Source organism: Mercenaria mercenaria, unplaced genomic scaffold (genome assembly GCF_021730395.1).
Source record: "Mercenaria mercenaria strain notata unplaced genomic scaffold, MADL_Memer_1 contig_2821, whole genome shotgun sequence".
Taxonomy (NCBI): Eukaryota; Metazoa; Mollusca; class Bivalvia; order Venerida; family Veneridae; genus Mercenaria; species Mercenaria mercenaria.
Genome location: NW_026460904.1, coordinates 13,679 through 31,428, shown reverse-complemented (window position 1 = coordinate 31,428; position 17,750 = coordinate 13,679). Strand labels below are relative to the sequence as shown.

General features: G+C 36.7%; 1 protein-coding gene across 1 annotated transcript in view; it reads right to left on the bottom strand.

Annotated features, from left to right (window-relative positions):
* Window positions 1–7,034, bottom strand: part of LOC128552462 (protein mono-ADP-ribosyltransferase PARP14-like) — a gene marked incomplete at both ends in the record, with an annotated part of 31,016 nt that extends 23,982 nt beyond the window's left edge. The window contains 3 exons of the mRNA XM_053533501.1: window positions 1,949–2,061; window positions 5,811–5,918; window positions 6,725–7,034. Of these exons, the coding sequence (XP_053389476.1) occupies window positions 1,949–2,061; window positions 5,811–5,918; window positions 6,725–7,034 (531 nt within the window). The remainder of the gene's footprint in view (window positions 1–1,948; window positions 2,062–5,810; window positions 5,919–6,724) is intronic.
* Between the last annotated feature and the right edge of the window lie 10,716 nt (window positions 7,035–17,750).

Here is a 17,750-nt window from a genome sequence, read left to right as displayed (position 1 = left end):
CATCAAAAATGTGGCCTCTACAGTGTACAGAAGCCTTTCCTTTGAACTGACCCGGTGACCTAGCTTTTTTGACCCGACATGACCCAGATTCAAGCTAGACCTAAAGATCAACAAGATTTACATTCTGACTAAGCTTCACGAAGATATAGTCATAAATGTGGCCTCTAGAGTGTTAACAAGCTTTTCATTTGATTTCACCTAGAGACCTAGTTTTTGACCCCATATGACCCAGATTTGAATGTGACCTATAGATCATCAAGTTTAACATTCTGACCAAGTTTCATAAACATATGGTCATAAATGTGGCCTCTACAGTGTTAACTAGCTTTTCCTTTGATTTGATCTGGTGACCTAGATTTTGACCCCATTTGACCCAGATACGTACTTGACCTAAAGATGATCAACGTTCACATTCTGACTAAGTTTCATAAGGATACAGTCTGAAATGTGGCCTCTAAGGTGTTAACAAGTTTTTTCTTTGATTTGACTTGGTGACCTAGCTTTTGACCCCATCTGACCCAGATTTGATCTGGCCCTAAAGATCCTCGAGATTAACATACTGACCAAGTTGCATTATGATACGATCATAATTGTGGCCTCTAGAGTGTTAACTAGCTTTTCCTTTGATTTGATCTGGTAACCTAGTTTTTCACCCCACATGACCCAGATTTGAACTCGACCTAAAGATGATCAACGTTCACATTCTGACTAAGTTTCATGAAGATAAGTCATAAATGTGGCCTCTATGGTGTTAACAAGCTTTTCTTTTGATTTAACTTGGTGACCTAGTTCTTAAACCCACCTGACCCAGATTAAATCTCGACCTAAAGATCTTCAAGATTAACATTCTGGTAAAGTTTCATTAAGATATGATCATAAATGTGGCCTCTACAGTGTTGACTAGCTTTTCCTTCGATTTGACCTGGTGACCTAGTTTTGGATCCTACATGACCCAGATTCAAATTGGACCTTGAGATCATCAAGATTAACATTCTTCCCAAGTTTCATGAAGATACAGTCAAAAAACTACAGTTTTAAGAAGCTTTTCTTTTGATTTGACCTAGTGACCTAGTTTTTGACCCCAAATGACCCAATATCGAACTCGTCCAAGATTTTATTGAGGGTAACATTCTGACCAAGTTTCATTAAGATTGGGCCAAAAATAGGGCCTCTTGAGAGTTAACAAGCTTTTTCTTTGATTTGACCTGGTGACCTAGTTTTTGACCCCAGATAACCCAATATCAAACTCCTTTAAGATTTTATTGACCAAGTTTCATTAAGATTGGGCCAAAATTGAGACCTCTAGAGTGTTAACTCGTCCAAGATTTTATTGAGGATAACATTCTGACCAAGTTTCAGTAAGATTAGGCCAAAATTGTGATATCTAGTCTAAGAGTGTTAACAAGCTTTTCCTTTGATTTGACCTGGTGACCTAGTTTTTGACCCCAGATAACCCAATATCGAACTCGTCCAAGATTTTATTGAGGATAACATTCAGACCAAGTTTCATTAAGATTGGGACAAAATTGTGACCTCTAGAGTGTTAACAAGCTTTTCCTTTGATTTGAACTAGTGACCTAGTTTTTGACCCCTGATGACCCAATATCGTACTCGTCCAAGATATTATCAAGAGTAACATTCTGAACAAGTTTCATTAAGATTGGGCCAAAATTGTGACCTCTAGAGTGTTAACAGTCAAATTGTTGACGACGCCGACGCCGACAGACGGACGAACGGACGACGACGGACGACGGACTCAGGGCGATCACAAAAGCTCACCTTTGAGCACTTCGTGCCCAGGTGAGCTAAAAACATGTTTAAGATCATAATTATTGCAAATATTAAAAGGCTCGTCATTCCAAACACTGATATTATAATATGAACATACTTCAGAACACAATCTGATAATCTAATACTGCTTAAAAGTCTGTATGACATAAGTATTTACTTTTTGTCGAGCAATTTCCCCTTTCACAACAGAAACATCAATATTTCCTATACTTGCACCGCTGTCATTTCGCTTGATAGGTCTACCCTTTGGTAAAGGAGGTGGTTGTCTTCCTACAAAAGTGAAGAACAGAAGCTATCTAATGACTGGTCTCTCGACTATCTGAAACCTTTCCACCTAACACTAGCTTACATACAAAGACTATCAAAATTTTCTATAAAGTACTTTTTGAGAAACATGTTTACATGCAAAGTTGTTATAAAATGTGTAAGTCAAAATGGGGCATAATTTTAACAAAATAAAGCTGGAGTTATGTTTCATGTCCCATAATGTAATCTCATGATGTCAAATACATAACATGTGAAGTTTGAAAGTATAAGGGTTAGTAGTTTTAGAGAAACCTGCTTACATGCAAAACTTTTGTAAGATGAACAGCAACGAAGGGGTGACAACAATAGCTCTACTATTTCAAAACTTTAAAACAGTCTAGCTAAAAATCTACGTAAAAAGAGGGCATAACTTGAACAAAATACGTAAACTAGAATGATGGAACTAGTCCCATTAAGTCACCTCATGATGCAAGAGACATGCATGTAGTTTTAAGAACATCTGATCAGGTAGCTTCAGAGAAACCTGCTTCTATGCAAACTTTTAACCTAAGTTAAAATGGAGCATAAGTTTGACTTAACAAGGGCTTCGCAATGTGGAGCCATATACGCCCAAAGGTATTACCTTTGACTCCTTAGTGTGAACTTCACCTTGCAGCTCGACATCCAGAACATGCATTCTCAATGTGGTGAAACTTTGTGCCAAGTTTCTTTACAATCCTTCAAGCACTTTATGAGCTACAGAGTGGACACAAAAACACACTCATTACTATTGACCCCTAAATACGACCTTGACTTTGAAGGGAGACATCCAGAACATGCACTCTGCACGTTGTCTCAATATGGTGAACGTTTATGTCAAGTTTCTTTGAAATCCTTCAAGAGGGTCAAGAGTTACAGAGCAGACACTCATATGGCCTTTGACCTTGCGACCTTGACCTTGAAGCGAGTCATCCAGAACATGCGCTCTGCATGTCATCTCAATGTGGTGAACATTTGTGCCAAGTTTCTTTGAAATCCTTCGAGGGGTTAAAGAGTAATAAAGCGGACACGAAATTGCTAATAGACGAACAGACAAGACAGACAGACGGACAGAAACCGAGGGTATAACATGATACCTCCCTTTTGATAGGCCTTATAATTATAGCTAGAGCTATGTAACTTGGCTTGTGATCTTAGGATACCCAGCTTACATGCAAAATTGTAACATGATATTCAAGTTAAAAGGGGACATAATTAAAACCTAGATGTAACTTGTCGTTAGATGTCATCTTATGATGCCAAAGATATGTATTAAGTTTGAAAGCATTTGGCAAAGCAAACCTTATTATACGCAAAACTTTAAACTGAAATTAAAAAGAGGCATAATTTTAACAATACAAAAACTAGAGTTATGTAACTTGTCCTTTTGTGAAGGCATGTGGAGTATGAAAGCATCTGGCAAAGCATTTTCTGAAAAAAGCTGCTTACATGCAAAACCTAGAATTCTAAGTTAAAAAGGGGGTATAATTTTGACAAAATATAAGCTAGAATTATGTCCTTGGATGCAATAGACATGTATGAAAGTTAGTTATAAGCAATTGTATTGCTATAGGTCAAATATTTTTTCAGGTACTAAAAAGTGGCGTTCTTAGAAGCAAGGTCACTGTGACAATGACCCTTGACCTGCTGACTGAAAAACACTACTGATCATAAGATGATCATCCTACAGCGACCGACTGTCACAGGTCCAAGCCTTCCCCAATTATTCATCTGACACTAAATGGCTGACTGACATATCAATGAACAAGAGCTGTCTGATGACAGCGCGCTCGACTATTCGAAGAATTGATTGAAGAATGGGGTCAAAATATTTCCACGGATATTCAGACAAAAGAAATAAATATATTAGACAAACAATGTTCGTGTATTACTTTGATTTCGATAAGTCTTGCACTAAATGGCAATATATGAGCCAATTTCAAAGTCCAAAAAGGGCCATAATTCAGCCAAAATAGTTATGTACTCTTGCCTACAGATGGAAATCATAATGATAAACAAGTGTTCAAAGTTTAAAAGCCATATCGAGGGTTCAACGCAATAAGGGCGTATCTACATATGATTATTATATGTAGATACGCCCTTATTGCGTTGAACCCTCGATATGTCAAATAGTTTTGACAAAACATGGACTTGTATGAAAACAGAACCAATTTCAAAGTCCAAAAAGGGCCATAACTCAGCCAAAATAGATGACAGAGTTATGTTCTCTTTCCTACAGATAGAGACTATTATACCAAACAAGTCATAAAAGTTTCAAAGCCATATGTCAAACACTTTACAAAAAATATGAACTGGTACGAAAAACTTAACCAAGATTTCTAAGTCAAAAGGGGCCATAATTCCGCCAAAATACTTGATGGAGTTATGTACTCTTGCCTGTAACTGGACATGGTGATGGTAAACAGGTGTTGAAAGTTTCAAAGCTTTATCTCAAAAGACTTTGTCAAAATATGAACTGGTACGAAATATTAACCCAGATTTCTAAGTCAAAAGGGGCCATAATTCAGCCAAAATCCTTGATGGAGTTATGTGCTCTTGCCTATAACTGGACATGGTGATGGTAAACAAGTGTTGAAAGTTTCAAAGCTTTATCTCAAAAGACTTTGTCTAAATATGAACTGGTACGAAAAACTTAACCAAGATTTCTAAGTCGAAAGGGGCCATATTTCAGCCAAAATCCCTGATGGAGTTACATACTCTTGCCTATAACTGGCCATGGTGATGGTAAAAAAGTGTTGAAAGTTTCAAAGCTTTATCTCAAAAGACTTTGTCTAAATATGAACTGGTACGAAAAACTTAACCAAGATTTCTAAGTCGAAAGGGGCCATAATTCAGCCAAAATCCCTGATGGAGTTACATACTCTTGCCTATAACTGGCCATGGTGATGGTTAACAAGTGTTGAAAGTTTCAAAGCTTTATCTTAAAAGACTTTGCCTAAATATGAACTGGTACGAAAAACTTAACCAAGATTTCTAAGTCGAAAGGGGCCATAATTCAGCTAAAATCCCTGATGGAGTTATGTACTCTTGCCTATAACTGGCCATGGTGATGGTAAACAAGTGTTGAAAGTTTCAAAGCTTTATCTTAAAAGATTTTGTCAAAATATGAACTGGTACGAAAAACTTAACCATGATTTCTAAGTCAAAAGGGGCCATAATTCAGCCAAAATCCTTGATGGAGTTATGTGCTCTTGCCTATAACTGGCCATGATGATGGTAAACAAGAGTTGAAAGTTTCAAAGCTTTATCTCAAAAGACTTTGTCAAAATGTGGACTGGTACGAAAAACTTAACCAAGGCGTGACGCCGTGGTGAGTAGGATAGCTCTACTTATTCTTCGAATAGTCGAGCTAAAAATGACTAGCGACCGACATGAAAACAGAATAAACGTACTCTTCCTGGAAAAGATGTCACTGCAAAATTGTTTAAAATTAATTACAGCTGTCAGACTATACACCTTCGCTATACTCGCAGCTTCCTTTTTAAACAGTTTCTCTTATTTAGCCTTCACTTTTTGTTGTACTTACAAAATCTATCACTTGTTCATTGTTCAAAACATTTAAACTTCAAGGGCAATAGAACAACAACTACTCAAGTGGAAAAGATCCTTTCTTAACACAAACCAATACTGGTGATAATCAGCAAGCTTATCAACGAAATTCTGTTGAACAAATGAAATATATCTCTATCAAACCAATAAACAATTTCAAAAACCTCTAGGAGGGGCCATGGCACTAGAGCTAGAGTAGTAGTCGTCATCTTCCTCCTCGTCAGTGTCCATTGGTCGTATATCGTAAGGATTATCGTCATAGTCATCATCATCTGTAAATGTTTAATCATGCTTCAGCAAGTATACACATTAATATGTTTTAAATATCTTAATCAAATCTTAATAGTAAATATTTCTACTGCCAATAAGCAGCAACAATTTAATTTGTTACTGATAAAACTTTATGTAGACAAGATTTTATGTATATATTGTTTTCAGGAGTATGGTAATATTCCTCAATGTTACTTATTTCTGTGGTCTATGGTTTTACTCACTGAAAGCTATATTTTGTACGCAGCAATTTCCTTAATATAACCTGTGGTCTTAACAATCTTATAACAGGCTTCTTTAAAACTGATTTCTCCTGTATAATGAGATGTTCAAGAAGAAAAATGCACACAAAGTTTGCATCTTAATATCTGCAACCTAAACAAATTGAAATGAAATTAAATATATCCTAAACATTTTTTGGTAGGTTTAACGTTGCACCGACACAATTATAGGTCATATGGCGACTTTCCAGCTTTGATGGTGGAGGAAGACCCGAGGTGCTCCTTCGTGCATTATTTCATCACAAGTGGGCACCTAGGTAGAACCACTGACCTTCCGTAAGCCAGCTGGATGGCTTCCTCACATGAAGATTTCAACGCCCCGAGTGAATCAGTAAGGGGGCAAGTGGTTTGAAGTCGGCGACGTTAACCACTCGGCCACGGAGGCCCCTTTACCCTAAACATTGTTTCACACATGGAAATCTGCAAAACAGTCTGAAATTGAAATTTAAGAAAACGATGTATATTTTATGAATACAGTGAGACCTGTACAGTCGATTTGAAACGCATTCTTTTGAAAATATTCTTACATGAAGCAGACGTTCTTGCGGCTGGACGTGGCCTTTCATTCTGCTTAAGAACATATTTCTGGAAATTTGTTGCACCAAATTCACTGCTGAGTGAGGCGTTGAATGCTTCAACTGTATTTAACTTCATATCACATAAGTATATATCTGTCACTGTGCTGTCCTGCACTTCACGAAAAAAGTTTTTCACAGCTTCCACTATTGTCGAGGTGGCTTTCCGCACAGGATATCTGTGAAAAGAGTAACCCATAAAACAAATAAACACTACTGGTTCATCACAGGTTATTAAATACTTTGTAAACCCATTCTTTTGCTTAAATGTTTATAAGTTAATATATATTATCACATTCATATGAAATTAATTATTCTAAGTATAATGCACTGAAAGAAAAATAGAAATGTGCAAACAAAAAACATAAAACCATGAAATAACAAGAAAATTCGATGAATTGGTATCCCCCGCCGAAAGGGTTTGTGGTGAGGAATGGCAAAAAAATATATCCGGCAAAAAGTTAAGGATGTTAATAAGAAGCAAATAATTTCATTAGTCAAAATCAATTTAACAGAAAACAAATGTTTAACTAGAGACGCTTTTGAGAAAAGCGCATGTCTCCCACAACTGCCCCTTTGAAAAATGTTAGTTTCTCTAGATGTTTTAGACGAGTGGATCCAATTAGATGGTCTGGATGAGTGGCTCCAATCAGTAATTCAAGGGCCATAAATCAAAAGTGCCTGGGCGGATTTGGCTAGTTATCGAACTTGGGTAAGGTCTTATGGCCAAACACATTTTGTTCAAGTTTGGTGAAGATCGGATGAGAAATGTTCGACTTAGAGAGCAGACAAGAGTAAACAGACAGATTTTTCCGGTAATTCAAGGGCCGTAACTCTAAAATGCCTGGACCGATTTGGCTAGTTATCGAACTTGGCTGAGGTCTCATGGTCAAACACATTTTGTTCAAGTTTGGTGAAGATCGGATGAGAAATGTTCGACTTAGAGTGCGGACAAGAGTATAAAGGCCGATTTTTCGATAATTCAAGGGTCAAAACTCCAGAATGCCTGGACCGATTTGGCTAGTTATCGAACTTCGCCGAGGTCTCATGGTCAAACACATTTTGTTCAAGTTTGACGAAGATCGGATGAGAAATGTTTGATTAAGAGCGCGGACATGAGTAAAAAGGCCATTTTTTTATAATTCAAGGGCCGTAACTCCAAAATGCCTGGACCGATTTGGCTAGTTATCGAACTTGGCCGAGGTCTAATTGTCAAACACATTTTGTTTAAGTCTGGTGAAGATTGGATGAGAAATATTCGAATTAGAGTGCGGACAAGAGTAAAAAGACCGATTTTTGGTAATTCTTGCATAAAAACTACTTTTTTTACTGGATCCGCCCATGTATAAACGGGAGAAAAATCGTGTGCAAACAAGGCAATTCACGTGCTGTTAATATATGATTTTTATTTTTGAAATGCTTTGCCAGGGATATATGTATGTATTTTTACGCACACTGATATTTCGCATCTGCGTCTTGTTTCTTCCTTAACAACCTCATCTTGTAGCATTATAGATACAATGTAATCCATAGTATGTTTAGCTGTATCTGTTTCCAACCCCAAACGTACTGCCCCCATCAATGTACGCACTAGTACTCCCTTTACAAAGCGTCTGTTCAGTTATTGTAAATAAATGTGAATAAATAAGTATCGCGCGTAACTTGTGCTATTGTTCGTTTTTAGGTATTATATTTATGATTTTGGTAAGTATCAGTCGGTATGTTTTTATCTAATTTCTCCAAGAATTTATATAAACAGCTTGGAAACTTGACACTACGTTCGTACTTATCTGTACACCAACTGCGTGTCCGTACTCAATATAACTCGAATGCAAAGTTATTATTCTTGAAATTGTGATCGAGTCCATCAAATTGTGAAATGATATGAATAATTATTGGTAATTTTATGTTTGTAATAATGAGAGATAAAAAAATCACTTAAAAACCTTCAGGATGTGCTTTTGATAGTGTTGCTTATTTCCGGGCCCTGGATACGGATATTTAAAGCATGTTTATCGTTTCCAAGAACAACAGGAATGGTAAATAAACAAGAGGACCATGATGGTCCTGAATCGCTCACCTCTTCCCACATGACCCAGTTTTGAGTATGATGTCGTTTTTTTCTATTATTTGTGACCTAGTTTTTGAGCTCATGTGACCCAGTTTTGAACTTGACCTAGATATTATCAAGATAAAAATTCTGACCAATTTTCATGAAGATCCATTGAAAAATATGGTCTCTAGAGAGGTCACAAGGTTTTTCTATTATTTGACATATTGACCTAGTTTTCGAACGTACGTGACCCTGTTTTGAAGTTTACCTAGATATCATCAAGGTGAACATTCTCACTAATTTTCATGAAGATCTCATGAAAAATATGGCCTCTAGAGAGGTCACAAGGTTTTTCTATTTTTATACCTACTGGCCTAGTTTTTGACCGCACGTAACCCAGTTTCGAACTTCGCCTAGATATCATCAAGATGAACATTCAGACTAATTTTCTTACAGATCCAATGAAAAATATGGCCTCTAGAGAGGTTAAAAGATTTTAATAATTTTAGACCTACTGACCTAGTTTTTGATCTCAGTTGACCCAGTTTCAAACTTGACCTAGATATCATCAAGATGAACATTCAGACCAACTTTCATACAGATCCCATGAAAAGTATGGCCTCTAGAGAGGTCAAAAGGTTTTTTTATTATTTGACCTACTGACCTAGTTTCTTAAGGCACATGACCCAGTTTCAAACTTCACCTAGATATCATCAAGGTGAACATTCTGACCAATTTTTATAGAGATCCATTCACAAGTATGGCCTCTAGAGAGGTCACAAGGTTTTTCTATTATTTGACCTACTGACCTAGTTTTTGATGGCACGTGACCCACTTTCGAAATTGACCTAGATATCATCAAGATGAACATTCAGACCAGCTTTCATACAGATCCCATGAAAAGTATTGCCTCTAGAGAGGTCAAAAGGTTTTTCTATTTTAGACCTACTGACCTAGTTTTTGACCACACATGACCCTGTTTCGAACTTGACCTAGAAATCATCAAGATGAACATTCAGACCAATTTTCATACAGATCCCGTGAAAATTATGGCCTTTAGAGAGGTCACAAGGTTTCTCTATTATCTGACCTACTGACCTAGTTTTTGATGACACGTGACCCACTTTCGAACTTGACCTAGATATCATCAAGATGAACATTCAGACCAACATTCATACAGATCCCATGAAAAATATGGCCTCTAGAGAGGTCACAAGGTTTTCTATTATTTGACCTACTGACCTAGTTTTTGATGGCACGTGACCCACTTTCGAACTTGACCTAGATATCATCAAGGTGAACATTCTGAACAATTTTCATGAAGATCTCATGAAATATATGGCCTATAGAGAGGTAACAAAGGTTTTTCTATTTTTAGACCTACTGACCTAGTTTTTGACCGCACGTGACCCAGTTTCAAACTCTATTATTTGACCTACTGACCTAGTTTTTGAAGGCACATGACCTAGTTTTGAACTTGAACTAGATATCATCAAGGTGAACATTCTGACCAATTTTCATGAAGATCTTGTGAAATATATGGCCTCTAGAGAGGTCACAAGGTTTTTCTATTTTTAGACCTACTGACCTAGTTTTTGATGGCACGTGACCCAGTTTCGAACTTGACCTAGATATCATCAAGCTGAACATTCTGACCAATTTTCATGAAGATCTTGTGAAATATATGGCCTCTAGAGAGGTCACAAGGTTTTTCTATTTTTAGACCTACTGACCTAGTTTTTGATGGCACGTGACCCAGTTTCGAACTTGACCTAGATATCATCAAGATGAACATTCTGACCAACTTTCATAAAGATCCCATGAAAAATGTGACCTCTAGAGTGGTCACAAGCAAAAGTTTACGGACGCACGCACGCACGCACGCACGCACGGACGCACGAACGGACGACGGACGACGGACACCGCGCGATCACAAAAGCTCACCTTGTCACTTTGTGACAGGTGAGCTTAAAATGTACCGGAATCGTCAAGACATCACATATCTTCGGTCTCGGTCACAAACAATCCCGCGGGCTTCTGCAGACGTTTATACACAAACAAGAGGGCCAAGATGGCCCTAGGTCGCTCACCTGACAAACATACCATAACAGTGTAAACATGTTTGACATAGTGATTTCATGGAAACAAATATTCTGACCAATTTTCATTAAGATTGGATCAAAAATGTGGTCTCTTAAGGATGTACGAGCGAATTTTTTCTAACGTTAAGAATTTTTTTATACCCTGTGAGCTTGAAGAACATTAGTTTCTAAGACAAACAAGAGCAGAAAAAACATAGGTCACCGAACTCGTTTAAATTTTATAGGGTATTTTCTTCATCCACTGTTTACGCATTTCTGAAATTTTGTAAAATTGAAAAAATGCTGGTACTTAATAAAACATACAATATCCTACTTAATCTTATAGGTATTTCAGATCTTACAAGTTAATATGAATATATGGTGATGTCAGTATTATATAAGCATAAATGTCACCAACAAATCTCTTTAATTTTTACATGTTGACATAATTACCCCACCCACTTTATTTTCAATGGAAAAACGTATTTAGATCTACAAAAAAAATTCTGACGTTAAGATTTTCAAAATTTTGCAGCATTAATGACAACAAAAATGCTTCAAAATGGAAAGAAAAAAAGTTGGGGTCACCGTGCATCTAAGAGATTTATTAAGAAAAAAACTGTTAAAAAGTGGTGAATTTTGATATTTTCTGTTCTTTTTAATTTAATTTATATTTTCTAGATAATATTAAGTGCTATATTGAAAACTTTTATTTTATTTATAGCTGAACATTATATCTATCAGTCAGAAAAATATCAAAACCAAATCTGATCTACTTTAATAGATATTTGAAATTACCTACCCCTACCCTATTGTAAATCTTACGTCAATTTTAGGCAAATGCCAGCCAAAAATAAGGGTGAAAATATTTTTTTCGCAAAAAGCATAATATATTTGGTTAAATGGTACATCATTAGCCATATTTAAATTATTTAGCATTAATTAATGGCAAAACTTTTGTTAGAAAGCAATATTCGAAGAAACATTTTTCAAAATGGCGGATATCCTGAAAAAAACGCCCGTACATCCTTAAGTGTAAACAAGCATTTTCTTCAATTTGACCTAGTGACCTAGTTTTTGAGCTAAGATGACCTATATTCGAATTTGACCTAGATTTGATGAAAGCAATCATTCTGACTAAATTTTATCAACCTCGATTAAAAAATACAGCCTCTACCGCATACAAAACTTTTTTCTTTGATTTGACCTAGTGACCTAGTTTTTGATCCCCGATGACCCATATACAAACTTGACCTAGATTTTATCAAGGCAATCATTCTGACCAAAATTCATGAAGATCAATTAAAAAAAAAGCCTCTATCGCATACACAAGGTTTCTCTTTGATTTGACCTAGTGACCTAGTTTTTGATCCCAGATGACCCATTTTCAAAACTGGCCTAGATTTCATCAAGGTTATCATTCTGACAAAATTTCATGAAGATCAGTTGAAAAAAACAGCCTCTATTGCATACACAAGGTTTTTCTTTGATTTGACCTAGTGACCTATTTTTTAACCCCAGATAACCCATTTTCGAACTCTGCCTAGATTTCATCAAGGTAATCATTCTGACCAAAATTCATGAAGATAAAATGAACAAGAGGACCATGATGGTCCTGAATCGCTTACCTGTTCCTACATGACCCAGTTTTGAGTATGACGTCATTTTTTTCTATTATTTGACAATGTGACCTAGTTTTTGAGCTCATGTGACCCAGTTTTGAACTTGACCTAGATATCATCAAGATAAAAATTCTGCATAATTTTCATGAAGATCCATCGAAAAATATGGCCTCTAGTGGTCAAAAGATTTTTCAAATTTCAGACGTACTGACCTAGTTTTTGACCGCAGTTGACCAAGTTTCAAACCTGACCTAGATATCATCAAGATGAACATTCAGACCAACTTTCAAACAGATCCCATAAAATGTATGGCCTCTAGAGAGGTCACAAGGCTTTTCTATTTTTAGACCTACTGACCTAGTTTTTGACCGCAGTTGACCCAGTTTCGAAATTGAACTAGATATCATCAAGATGAACAATCAGACCAATTTTCATACAGATCCCATGAAAAATATGGCCTTTAGAGAGGTCACAAGGTTTTTTATTATTTGACCTACTGACCTAGCTTTTGATGGCACGTGACCCAGTTTCAAACTTGACCTAGATATCATCAAGGTGAACATTCTGACCAATTTTCATGAAGATCCATTCAAGGGTATGGCCTCTAGAGAGATCACAAGGTTTTTCTTTTTTAAGACCTACTAACCTAGTTTTTGATTGCAGTTGACCCAGTTTCAAACCTGACTTATATATCATCAAGATAAACACTCAGACCAACTTTCATACAGATCCCTTAAAAGATATGACTTCTAGCGAGGTCACAGGGTTTTTCATTATTTGACCTACTGACCTACTTTATGAAGACACGTGACCCAGTTTCAAACTTGACTTAGATATCATCAAGATGAACATTCTGACCAATTTTTATGAAGATTCATTCACAAGTATGGCCTCTAGAAAGGTTACAAGGTTTTTCTATTTTTAGACCTACTGACCTAGTTTTTGACCGCACATGACCCAGTTTCGAAGGTGACCTAGATATCATCAAGATGAACATTCAGACCAGTTTTCATACAGATCCCATGAAAAATATGGCCTTTAGAGAGGTCACAAGATTTTTCTATTATTTGACCTACTGACCTATTTTTTTAAGGCATGTGACCCAGTTTCGAACTTGACCTTGATATCATCAAGGTGAATATTCTGACCATTTTTAATGAAGATCTTGCGAAAAATATGGCCTCTAGAGAGGTCACAAGGTTTTTCTATTTTTAGACCTACTGACCTAGTTTTTGACCGCACGTGACCCAGTTTCGAACTTGACCTAGATATCATCAAGCTGAACATTCTGACCAACTTTCATAAAGATCCCATGAAAAATGTGACCTCTAGTGTAGTCACAAAAAAAGTTTACGCACGCACGCACGGACTGACGGACGGACGCACAGACGGACGACGGATGCTGCGCGATCACCAAAGCTCGCCTTGTCACTTTGTGACAGGTGAGCTAAAAATACAGCCTCTATCGCATACACAAGGTTTTTCCTTGATTTTAACTAGTGACCTAGTTTTTGACCCCGGGTGACCCATTTTCGAACTTGTCCTAGATTTCATCATGGTAATCATTCTGACAAAATTTCATGAAGATCAATTGAAAAATACAGCCTCTATCGCATATACAAGGTTTTTCCTTGATTTGACCTAGTGACCTAGTTTTTGACCCCAGATGACCCATTTTCGAATTCGGCCTAGATTTCATCAAGGTAATCATTCTGACAAAAATTCATGAAGATAAAATGAAAAATACAGCCTCTATCGCATGCACAAGGTTTTTCCTTGATTTGACCTAGTGACCTAGTTTTTAACCCCAGGTGACCCATTTTCGAACCTGGCCTAGATTTCATCAAGGTAATCATTCTGACAAAATTTCATGAAGATCAACTGAAAAATACAGCCTCAATCGCATACACAAGGTTTTTCCTTGATTTGACCTAGTGACCTGTTTTTGACCCCAAATGACCCATTTTCGAACTCGGCCTAGATTTCATCAAGGTAATCATTCTGACCAAAATTCATGAAGATCAGTTGAAAAATACAGCCTCTATCGCATACACAAGCTAAATGTTGACGGACGACAGACAGACGACGGACGCCGGACATCGAGCGATCAGAAAAACTCACCTGAGCAACGTGTATTATCCCTACATTCAAGGGCCATAACTCCAAGACGCCTTGACCGATTTGGCTAGTTATCGAACTTGGCCGAGGTCTTATGGTCAAACACATTTTGTGCAAGTTTGGTGAAAATCGGATGAGAAATATTCGACTTAGAGTGCGGACAAGCTTTGTGACAGACACAAACACACACACAGACACACACACACAGACTGGAGTAAATCAATATGTCTCCCACACCACTGTGTGGTGGGAGACATAATTAAAGAGTACATAATAAATGTTACTTTGATCCTGACTAAAGAATTTATTTTGTATGGGATATGCTTACTGTAATAAGTTAGCTTTTAAAATTAAATGCAGTTAATTGAAATATGAGCTTGGAGTTTTAACTGGAACGAAATATTGTCTTTGAGTGGTTTGGCACCAGGTGTTGCTGTTTAACATGTACATTTAAAAGAACAGATGTCCTTAAGAGAACACAGGTAAGATATCTTGAACATGACTGAGGGCAAGGTTTGTGCATTCACAACTTAACATGCTGAAGGTTTGAACATTTAAAAAAAAGGAATGGAAATATATATATGTATATATATTTATTTTTTTAGGGGGTGGGGGTGCGGGGAAACGGGATAGGAAACAAAAATTCACATGTTGATTATAAATATTGATGGAAAATTAAAAATGAAAAAAAGGGTAAGAGGGTGAAGTTTGGGGGGGAGGCGGGGGGAGGGGGGCGGAGAGGATGCATGATCAGTGGTGGGCATGACTGAGTGGAGGAGTGAGGTGGGGGAATGGTACAACTTGCATGTTGATAAATAATCATGGAAGGTTTGAAAAAAATCTAAAATAGGAAATGAAAATTTTTTTTTTGGGGGGGGGGGGGGGGGGGGGGGGGGGGGGGGGGGGGGGGTGTGACCAAGGCAAGTGGGTGACCAGGTGTGGGTGCCTACTTCACATGTTTATAATAAATGTTCACAGAAAAGAATGATACAAATTTAATGAAATTCTGCCAAATGGTAAGTTTGTTATGTACAAATATGTGGATTTTTATACAATTAAAGGGCAATAACTCTTAATTTACAAATAAATCCGAACGAAATTGTGTGTACACAACCACATTATGGTGATCTAAATTCTGTTTAGGTTTCATAGTTCTAGGTCAAATATATCAAAATTTGTGATGCAGAAATTGCCATATTTATAGTACCCTATATAGTTAACAATAGAAACTTCTAAGGGCAATAACTCTGGTGTTACTTGAGCAATCGGACTGAACCTTGACGGGCCGCAAGAACTCATAGTGGTGAACATGTATATGAAGTTCCAAATAAATATTCCCAATCATTTCCTAGATATGGCTCCGGACGGACGGACGGAAAGACGGACGGAAGGACGGACAACGCCAAAACTATATCCCTCCGACTTTCGTCGGGGGATAATAAAAGAAAATACAGTGTAACTTCTGAAAACCGAACGAGGTCCAGACCAGCCATAAAGTTTGGTATTTGGAAGTTTCCGGAATTCAGGAATTTGGAAGTTTACAGGCAAATTAGAGTGATGTTTTCTTACACGTAGGCTGAAAGAGATTATTATCCTTTTTAATAGTACAAGTTTGTATAAAGTAATTAATTAATAAATTACAAACATTAACGATAATCAATTATGTATAATAAATTTCAATTTTTGTATACAGGACAATAATTGCATTTACTCAAACCTTTTTCCCCTTCATTTTACCATCTTTGAAGTCCCAAGTTTGTCAATATTTAATTGATGTTGATAATGCACAGTTTTATCGATCTAACTAAATCAATTAAAACATCGATCTTTCTTTCATTTAAAATTAAGAAAGATTTCCACACGTAAGATATTTAATTCAACACTTTTCATAAATTGAAAACATATTAAAGTAATCGCTAATTATTTCTTTAGTTTCGCATCAAATGATCTTTGTGATTATAACGCGTGTCAAAGTTAGTGCAATGCTAATAGCTAAACAAAAGAACATGTGGACAACCTTGCACGTGCGTTTTTGGATTAACATGTTAAAAACAGGTCCCACTTTTAATCTGGCAAATATTTTGCTGTTCGATTTTCGGAAGTCAATTGTAGTGATAAAATAAAAATATAACGGTTCTTCAAAAATCGTCAGGTTTTCAGAAGAAGATTCGAAAGTTCCGGTTTTCAGAAGTTAAAAATATATAGAAATAAGAACGTAAAAACAGAACTTTGAGTCTTGTGCGGTTTTCAAAGGTTTCCGCTTTTTAGAAGGTCCAGTTTTCGGAAGTTCCACCGTATAGAGTTTTGGTGAACACTGTATAAGAACTAATTGAGTTAGAGAGTGAACACTGTTTGTTTGTTTGTTTGTTTTGGGTTTAACGCCTTTTTTCAACAGTATTTCAGTCATGTAACGGCGGGCAGTTAACCTAACCAGTATTCCTGGATTCTGTACCAGTACAAACCTGTTCTCCGCAAGTAACTGCCAACTTCCCCACATGAATCAGAGGTGGAGGACTAATGATTTCAGACACAATATCGTTTATCAAATAGTCACGGAGAACATACGCCCCGCCCGAGGATCGAACTCGCGACCCCGAGATCCGTAGACCAACGCTCTTACCTACTGAGCTAAGCGGGCGGGCCGAGTGAACACTGTCAATCTTCAAAATACTTAGTAATTCAAAGACAATACGACGAGAGCTTCTAGAGTAGAGTGCAATAGGTCTACTTATTCTTCGAACAGTCAAGCTAACAATGGAATACTAAAACTGATAAGAGAAAGAATAATAAAACAATTTTGTTACATGGGGAAATTATCCAAGTGACCTTGACCTAAGAGTTTTCTAAACCAAAAGCTGTTGGTTCTTCATTACCAACAGATTAAGTTAAAATTTAAAGGGACACAACTTTTCCTTTGAAATATTTATCAACATTATTATTATTATATCTTTAACTGGTTACCTTCCCCATTGATGTATAAAAAAAAACAATTAGATGCATATGTTAGGATTGATAATAATATGGACTATACTGAAAAGCTGAGAATTTTTAGTGTTTCATGGGTTTTTAATGAACACTATCACATTACAAGTTTTATCTTTTTT